Here is a 9,309-nt window from a genome sequence, read left to right as displayed (position 1 = left end):
GGGAATTATTTTCTATATTGTATTTGAATTGTTTTAAAGAAGATACTGTATGATGAATTTGAGTGTTTTTAGTATGAATGTATATATTCTATTTTAGTCCTCATTTCAAGACAATGTCAGTGTGCATATTTCTATGTGGTGTATGTTTCAGAAGTAAAGTATTTAACATCTCAATGCTGCCACAGAATGTGTAGAAATGCACTTTCCTGTAATATCCTATAGCATGCAAAAGGAAACTTGTTGTTTTACACATATCTCCTTTCAGCTGAACACTGTTCCTTTGAAAAACAAATCAGAAAAAAAGCTATTTTTTTCCCTTGTGCAGAACTGCAGCTGTAATTATGCTCCGAGATCTGCCTTCCAGTGCCCCTGCTGGCTTTGGCAATAGACATTAAAATGTCTGTCACAACTTAACTGTAAAATCTTGTTACCCTCGTCATTTGTTTACAGATGACTAGAGATGTAATAACTGCAGTGTAAAAAGGAAATAATGTGCAAGCTCCCTCGTTTATATATATTATAACAGTATTAGCTATCCTGTAATTCCACTCCCATGCATAGGACAATGTGGAAAAGGAAGTGCCCATATCACATGTCTTTTGGGTAATATTGCTGCTAGTTATTGATATGAATTTCCTACAGCAGGTGGTTAGGTTTGTTGTGTATTAGTGGTAAGAATGGACCTCCCTTGAATGCCTCGCTTATCTGATAATTGAGCAACTCCACTTCCAATTTTCCATCTTTACGCGAAGCAGCTCTGTAGCCTAAACCTCTTATTAAGGTCACTGTCAATCTACTCCACTCCTTTCTGCTTTCTCACCTTACCTTCTCTAACTCTCCACTCACTCTCTCTATTTACTATGCCCTCTAATGATATACCCTACCCCGCTCTTTAATTTGTTTCTTGGTAAAACACCCCACTCTCTCTCTCTCTATATGCTAAAGTTGCAGTTAGTCCACTCTACCCACCAATGCATTCCTTTGGGAAAGTACTCTTCATAACTTTACGTGACTAACCTCTAAACACTTGTAACTAAATAAAAATATGTTGAGAATACACACCACACTGCTACGCCCTCCTCTGCCCCATGACTGAAGACACATAAGCCGCACCCCTTCCACCCTGCAGTTTCCATGTGCTGAGTGCATTTCTATAGTTTCCAGCCACAATCTTAGTGATGCCACAAGGCACCACTCATCAAATCAATGACAAAAAAGTGAAATTATATATTAGTGAATTTTATTTTAAAAAATAAGTTCAGAAGAAGAATTACACGAACATACAAGAAAAAACATCGCTCTGACTCTGGCCAGCATTAATTTAAAGATTAAGAAGATGTAACTGAGCAGTGGTCTAGGTGTGGTTAATGTCTTAATGTTCTCATTCTGACCACGTAACCCATCTCTCATACCTACTTTATTCTACAGAAGAGAGACACTTTGTTACATCCTCTTCTGCAAGATACATCCTCAGTGGGTCATGAACGCTCTTCATATTGTGTTGAAGACTTCCTACTGATCCTGTTGTCTCTTTTTGTAGCTTTCATAATTGTTGATGTTTTGGGATTTCACTCATCTTTCTTTCAAAATCAGGTCCTGTGGTTCATGTATCAGCATCTGAATATTTGCTGTGTTTCTAGTACCTATTGCCTCGTGTTGTTTCCTACAAAATTGGTCCCTTTGAAGTCCATGAGGTAGTGTACTTTTGGGTTGGTGGGTGGGTGATTGTCCAAGGTCATGGTAATCCCACAAACCTGAATACCTGTTAGAGGTCTAGCAAGCATATGACCCCACTTGGCCTAGCTAAATTTTAAAAAAATACAACAATAATTGGGGTAGAGCCTGCTTTGCAACTAGAAGAAACATTAAAACTGAGTACTCTATTCCATATACCTTCCAGGTACAAATTTTAGATTATAGCTCCAATACTGTCAGAAAGTCAGGAGAGGAGCGGTCACAGGTGCACAAGCTTAAAGAATGAGAGATTGTCTAACAGTTTGTCAGAAGACCTGTCATAGTTATAGATTCTAACACATGGAAGGTCATCTGAAAATGTGTTAGCAGTATTGAATACTTTAGCAAAATAAAACGGCTGCTGTTGTGGTGAAAGTACTTCAATTAATATACACCTATTGTAGGGAGCTATAAGATGGTGCCAGTAGCACACTGATACTGTACCTAAAACAATTCTGTATTATGAGCCCTTTCGTCTGTCCAGGGCCCTCTCTGCCTAGCGGGGTACAGCACAGATCTGATATGGGTGAGGCTGTAGATTTCCACCGAATATAGGGTCCATGTTAATATTCTTCACCCCTCCAGGAAGCCTTAAGGTGAAGGCCCGGAGGAGGCTTGTGAAGAAGATGAAGAGCTCGATCCTGGCCAGCAACTCCCCCAAACACACACGGTGTCCTGTAAGATGAAGGACAAGAAAGTTGCAGTCACTTCTCTTACAACTATCACAGGCAATGGTTAACATACATAATCCGCAATCACATGGGAGAAGGCATACCTCTGATGTGGAGATGGGCAAGGTGCACAGGAGCACAAATGGGGGAAGCTGCAGGGCGATAACTCCTTGAATGCAAGGAAGTATTTCTCCATCCAGGTTTTGGCGGAGATTTACTATGATTTTGTTTCAGGGTATGCCAATATTATGGCGAAGCCAAGATGCAAAATTCTTTTTGGTATTTACTAAGCAATGCAACGTTTATTTTAGTGGCTTTGCATGGTTTAGTAAATAACAAGTGACAGCAAGGCAGTGCTACGTGCTGCCTTGTGTTACTTTGCATTGAATAGGTATTACATGTGTGGAGCATGGGCTTTCCCATGCATCCACCCATGTATTTTGATGCAAACCCAAATTTACAACTACATGTAATCCTGGGTTCACATTAAAAGGGTGTGCCTAACCAAGAGAGGCATAACAAGGAGAAATATCTGTCTTTCTCCTTGTTTCGTCCTCTTTTTATGTGTGTTGCATTCTGCAGTACACATACAAAGAGGAATATACCTCTAAAGATTGTTTTTGTACAGGAAGGTATTCCTTCCCGCACAAAAACAGTCTTGCTCTTTAACACAAGCACCCTCTGCTTTGGCTCTAGGCATCCTCAAGCGCTCCAGTGTAGAGGGAGAGGTGACGTTCTCCATATCTTAAAAGATATGGCACTGATGAGCGCTCTCCCCTTCTTGCAATGCAGCACAGCAACTCTGCTTGCCATTCTATGTTGTGTGAACTCTTGATAAAATTGCCTATTTTTGCAATGGTTTCCTTGCTTGGCCCTCTCAGGACTTTTCTCAAGCACATTTTAATGGGGAAATGATCCTTTTATGAATAGGCATTGCTGTGCTTTTCTCCAGCAAATAAACTTCTTTCAGCAATATATTTTAACCATCTAACTTTTTAAAACTACGCAAACATCTTTAAGTTATATGTTCAGATCTTCAGAAATGACTCAGACAGCCTGAATCTTGCGTGAATATTGGGGTAAAATAGTACACAGATTGAAAGCAAAGTAGTGACCATAAATAATAAGAATTGTCCTTGAGAACTGTTGCAAGCAAAACTTCAGAGGTGAGAAGGAAGGCTGGTAGGACAGGAAGAGTACTTCATACAACAATTACTGCATACCAGGCAATTTTGTTTGCACAACTCACCCTGTGTAAAAGCAGGTGAAGTTTATGGTGTGAAAAATAGTAATATTCCAAATTCTCAGTTTGGAACATTTGGATTACCATTTACCCCTCATTCCAGCCTCTAAAACTCAGAATACAAGAATAATATTGCACAGCGGAAAACTGCACTTGTGGTATCTGCATTCCCTCAGCAGTATTCCCACTCCTTAAGAAAGGAGAGGGATGTTGTACCAATCCCCACCCCTAACTCGTACTTGGAGAAAATAAAGGATATAGTTATTAGCTGCCCCTATGTATGAACTGGAATTCCCTGGCCCCATCTCCAATGTAAATCAGAGAATGGGTGGGATACTGGACAAACTCTTCATTTCATAGAGCACATATTTCTCCACCCCTGCTTCTGAAGGTGGGGAATGAATGTACCTGCCTCAGGATAGTCCAATGGTGAAGAACATTTTTAGTGGAATCTCTCCCTCACAGGTGAAACAGGCCGAGGAGAAAGCTGTATGTTTGTAGAACTTATATTGCAGCAGTCTAGCTGGGGAGACAGGACTCTGCAGACATATGCATAAACAAAAGGGACAATGTTGGAAGAATGACATTTCTTAAGACGTGTGATGTCAACCTTAACTACTGAGGAGCAATACATTTAATAGACCCTCTAAAAAGGAATGTATACACTTCATTCCGTGGACCAGGACTCAAATCTGCTTCTGCATAAGTCAGACCTAAACCATGCATAGCCCCTCAGATCAAGACCCCAAAAGACAAGTGGAATAGTCACTTTCAGTTATGATTTACTCATCCAGCACATTTTTATGTACTTTGCTAGGACAAGATGTGTAGGTTTTTCCTATGATATCACCTGTATTATTAATATTATGACCTTATTTACTTTAGAAGAAAAACTAAAACCTCACACTTGTCATGGAGAAGCATGTGTTTAACATCAAAATTGCCAGTACCATATCAACTTAAACAAAAGGTGGAGAGACCTCAGGTGGCTGAAAGAAGGAGGGGAATGAGATTTCTTGATCATAATATATTAGGGAGCTGATTTAGAGTTTGACAACAACCCTGCTTACAAAACCCTCAGTATGCACAGCTCATTTAGATGCTGGTGGACCTTAAATATTTCATCTACGGAGCCCCATTTCCTCCATCGATGGAAAATGTCTTCTAACAGCCCAATGGGATAGGGATCACCAGAGGAAGAACATTACACCATTTGCGCTATGTCAAGAGGATGGTGTCATTCCTTTTTTTCCTGTCCATCACGAGGAAGGGAAAAGAAACAAGAATGACTTGAACGCCCAAGGAGAAAACTCCCATGGTGTGGTGTAGATTATATTTTAGTTTTTTTGTACAAAAGTCCTGCCTGTTAGTTTGTTTCTGAAAAACTAAAAATAATTGTCAAGATTGTGGACAGCTGTTCAAACTGACAGCAGCCATCCACCAAAGTTTTAATGCATTTAAAGGAACCACTATGACAGCGGTTGCCTTCAATGTACAGAGATGACCGCTAAGCCATGTCTAAATTTGGCGGATGAAGGACCATTAAGATGAAGGAGGTAATGTCCTACAATATTCTGATGAACACTACTCTGTCTGCCAAACTCTGATTCACGCATTAAATCTCTTGAACCCGCCTTGGCGTACCTGCAGAAAAGGCTAAGAAGGCCTCCTTGTTCATGAACCTCCGTTCTTTGTCAAGGAAATGTCCTGGATTGAACTGCTGAGGTGTCTCCCAGTGCTCAGGATCACACAGAGCTGAGGAAAGATTAGGTATGATGAGAGAACCCTGGGAGGAAAATATAGGTTATTAGATTAGAATGGCAGGCAAAATATGTTCCTATTATATAAATTATTTGATATGGCGCAACTCTCCCCGAGGTGGATGTCAGTGCTCTAAACTCAGTTCTGAGAAGGTGGAAGTTGGACGGGTGTCTTAATCTTTCCAGACTCCAAAACTCATGCAGTCATCCAAGTGAGTTTAATAATGATCATTGAGAGTTTGGAAGGAAGATGACCATTGAGTCATAAAATCTCTGAGGAATGGCAAAGAAGAATTCTCAGAGGTAATACATGATGAACATAAACCTACAGGTCTATAGTTGTCTGTCTCTCTGGCCTTAATTCTGATGAGTGACTTCTAACAAAATATTTTAAATGTCCATTTCATACTTTACTTCATGTATGAGGTGTGTCTTGAAAGTAACTGATGGCAAAACTTGTAATCTCTGCCTCTGCACCACCTCGTAATGCTGATGATTCGTTCCTTTTCATGAGATAAACCCTGCACTTTGTTCTTCGTATCCTGCCTCACAATACTAGTGTATTCACCTTGCTCGTCAATAGATGCCCCAAATGTCAGCCACAATGTTAGTGCATTAGCACCTTGCCTGATGGTAAACTTTATACTCAATGTTACGTATTTTACCTCACAATAATGCATTACCTATACACTGCCAGATGATAACCCTGATCAATCTGCTTCGTATTTTGGCTCTCAGTGCTGGTCAATAGCTGACTCACTGCTGGTGCATAAGTACCTTCTCAATTTTGAATCCCTGCAATGAGGTCTCCTTCAAAGTCTTCCTAGAAAGCCCAATAGGTACAATGTTGCTCATGCGCTGAATCTCATGGATCACGGCATTGGTGTAGGGAAGCCTCTTCCGGTCCTCATAGTGAATGATCTGGGACTCTCCTAGGACATCATCCAGCTCCTTCTGAACAGTCTCTGGCGAGAGATATTTACACAAATCAGGGAACTGGTGGCATTCTAACCCACTAATGTCTGCAAGTAAGATAGTTTTTGCAAGATAGTTGACAATATAAGCCCATCCAGTCCCTCAACCCATCCTAATTCAGACCAACTGAGCTCAAACCAACTCATTGGAAGTCAACTCTGCTCAGTTCATTTGAATACACCCGTGCCTAATGACATAAAATAAAAACCTCCATCCAAGTGCCGAAAATATGCTCTATCATTTGAATTAAGGAAGAGACCGGCACTCTGGGAGCGATTTCACAATTTTGTTTATTACAATGCCACAAGGATTAAGCACATCAATGCTCATGGCTTTACACAAGCCTTGGTCATGATGTTCATCGCCATCTTTGATGGTGCTTTATATACATTGTAAAAAAAAGTGAAAACAGACCGTAATACAAACACTGAAAACTAAACATATTGACATGATACTAAGAAAACATGCCTGCACAAAAATAATTCCTAATCATTTTACACACAAAAGTTTTGGAAATAGGCAAAACTATAATTTCATCTCCTTTCAAACTCACTAATAACTCAATAAACCATCAGAATTCACCGGTCTTAATTCATCAAGCTCAAGGCTTAGCTTTTAAACAAATTGACTCAACATACTCCACAGTATTTAACAGGCATATATCATAATGAGCAAATATTCACATAGAGTATACTGCTTGTCAAACTAAATAAATAAATAAAAAAGATATATTAAATTATTAAAAAGAATCATATTCCTGTTAACTCATGATCTGCTTTCATGTCCCAGTGGGCTATCACAGGCATATATAATGGAAGCTCACTAGGGCAGGAGGGCTGATCAGGAGTTCTAAGAAATATAATGATTTTATTCACTTATAATACTGTGATGAGAGGAACATAGCATTTTTGTTTAATTTTTTTATTTATTAGATTAAGCCCTTCACCCAACAACCCCCGTGGGTGCACAACCGTCTTTAAAAAAAAAAATGGTGGGGTTCCATGAATCAGCAGTCAACCATCTTTTGCCCTAGTATTTCTCCTCCCTTCTTCCAGAGTGGTACCAATAATCTTGCACAGTTTTATACAATAGTTTTATATGAATAATGTGCTAATAATATATGATTTAGTACTCTCTTTACTCTTCTATCTTTATAACCTACTGCTGTTTCTTTCTTTTACTTTATTAAACATTAAATAAAAAGAGTTTGAGATAAGTAGAAAATGGTCAGGAATTGGTATGGGTTTACCAGAGAGTTATTGTCAGCTCTTTAAATAGGTGGTCGCAGCGGTATGCCATGAGAGATAGCAGTCTGTGACTGAAGTATTCACTTTATTAGCAGTTAATGGCACAAAATATGTGCGTTCCCTGCATAATCTGGTAAATAGTTTGAGGTTTACCATACCATTGGAAATTTATGAAAAGAGCTAATTTATGCTAACAAGATACATTAATGAGAAGAAGACCCAGCAATATCTTAGCACAAATAATAGCTATAGAGAAGCCTATAATGGCCAAGGTGTGTTTACAGTGCGCTCTTGGAAATCAAGATACCTATACATTTTGGCATTTAATTGAGTGGACCTCATATTTGGCCAAAGACATACTCTGTTTCTTGGTTAGATGAGAGGAAAACATTTATAAACTTTACAATGGGACCAAAATTCGAAAGTGGGGATGTTTTAGCTTTGTGTTTTAAATATGTGGCACATCCATTATCAGGTTTCTCCGAATTAATCAAGAGCAATCAAGATGTAAACCTGTGACCATGTCCTTAGAGTAAGGGTCACTGTTGGCATAGGACTCCTTTTACAGTGGTAAAGCAGTCTCACTATTCAGCCACGTAAGTGAACATCACACTTGATCTTCCATCTGCCACCACGGCCACTGGAAGAAGAGACAAGCAATCTCATATAAACCTGGAATGAGTAAATGTGTTTTTCTACGCACACCGGCCAGGCAGTGGTGTATTTTGAGGCAGAAGTGTAAATGCATTTTTCAGGTTTCTGTCTTCCATTAGTGGTAGGACCATTGTTTCCACAAACAGAAGATAGAAATGTCTGTTTTTCTTTCTTGATAAACTCGACCATGTTCCTGTGAAGCATCTTCATCATCTGCTTATCGAATTACACCTAGCTAACGGTGCATTGGGGGCTTGCGGAAGTGATATTTACCCTTTGTCACATAAATCTACCAATCAAGTGTTAAAATCGGGGAGATATTGGCACTGCTGCTATTCAGACTAGACAGAGCATAAATAAAAAAAGCACTGAATAAAGTGCATAATTTTCTTACTTTAGGGTGGTGATATTAAACATATTGGACCTGAGGCACAAAGGTAACTTACACTTTTGAGTAAGTTTATGCTTTTGAATAAGTTTACTACTTTTTTTTTGGTATTTAGAAACTGTGCTTTTGTAGTAACCCCCATAGAAAATAATGTTACAGGAAATCTAACTATTTTAAATAGTTAAAATAGTTAAACAGATAAATTGAATAGTGTATATTTGCTATTTAATTGAAAAATATTTTAATAATCTGCTGTGAATTTGAAAAATAATGTAATTAAACATTTTTTTGAAAATCATTAAAATAACTTTAATTCAGTCTGTACATTACTTTTAATAATTATTAATGCACATAAAAAACTATCACTGCCTTGACTGCCACATTCAGGGTGTGGAGAAACATTAAACAATTACTAATTGTTACAAGTGATGTAGAGAATTAATTATAATTCATGTAATTAGTTTTACTAAAGATTTATGTTACATTATGTTGAATTATGTTATACTTAATTAATAGATATTCTTACTTTTGCATATATTTCAATAATAACAAATATGTCCTATTTTTACAAATTATGTTTAGAATTAATTTATATTTTTAGGTATTTTTTAATAATCTGATTTAATTTAACATTCTT

The 9,309-nt window shown here is 38.2% G+C and overlaps 1 protein-coding gene across 1 annotated transcript in view; it reads right to left on the bottom strand.

Moving 5' to 3' along the window:
* Nucleotides 1-1,219: 1,219 nt before the first annotated feature.
* LOC146786141 (cytochrome P450 2J5-like) overlaps nucleotides 1,220-9,309 on the bottom strand; it is a 67,304-nt gene continuing 59,214 nt past the window's right edge. Inside the window, exons 7-9 of the mRNA XM_085635646.1 lie at nucleotides 6,186-6,373; nucleotides 5,293-5,434; nucleotides 1,220-2,409 (exon numbers count right to left, since the gene is read on the bottom strand). Coding sequence (XP_085491772.1) covers nucleotides 2,231-2,409; nucleotides 5,293-5,434; nucleotides 6,186-6,373 — 509 coding nt within the window. The 3' untranslated portion in view covers nucleotides 1,220-2,230. The remainder of the gene's footprint in view (nucleotides 2,410-5,292; nucleotides 5,435-6,185; nucleotides 6,374-9,309) is intronic.

The sequence above is a fragment of the Triturus cristatus genome, chromosome 11, assembly GCF_964204655.1.
Source record: "Triturus cristatus chromosome 11, aTriCri1.1, whole genome shotgun sequence".
Classification (NCBI taxonomy): Eukaryota; Metazoa; Chordata; class Amphibia; order Caudata; family Salamandridae; genus Triturus; species Triturus cristatus.
This window is presented reverse-complemented; position numbering and strand designations above follow the sequence as displayed.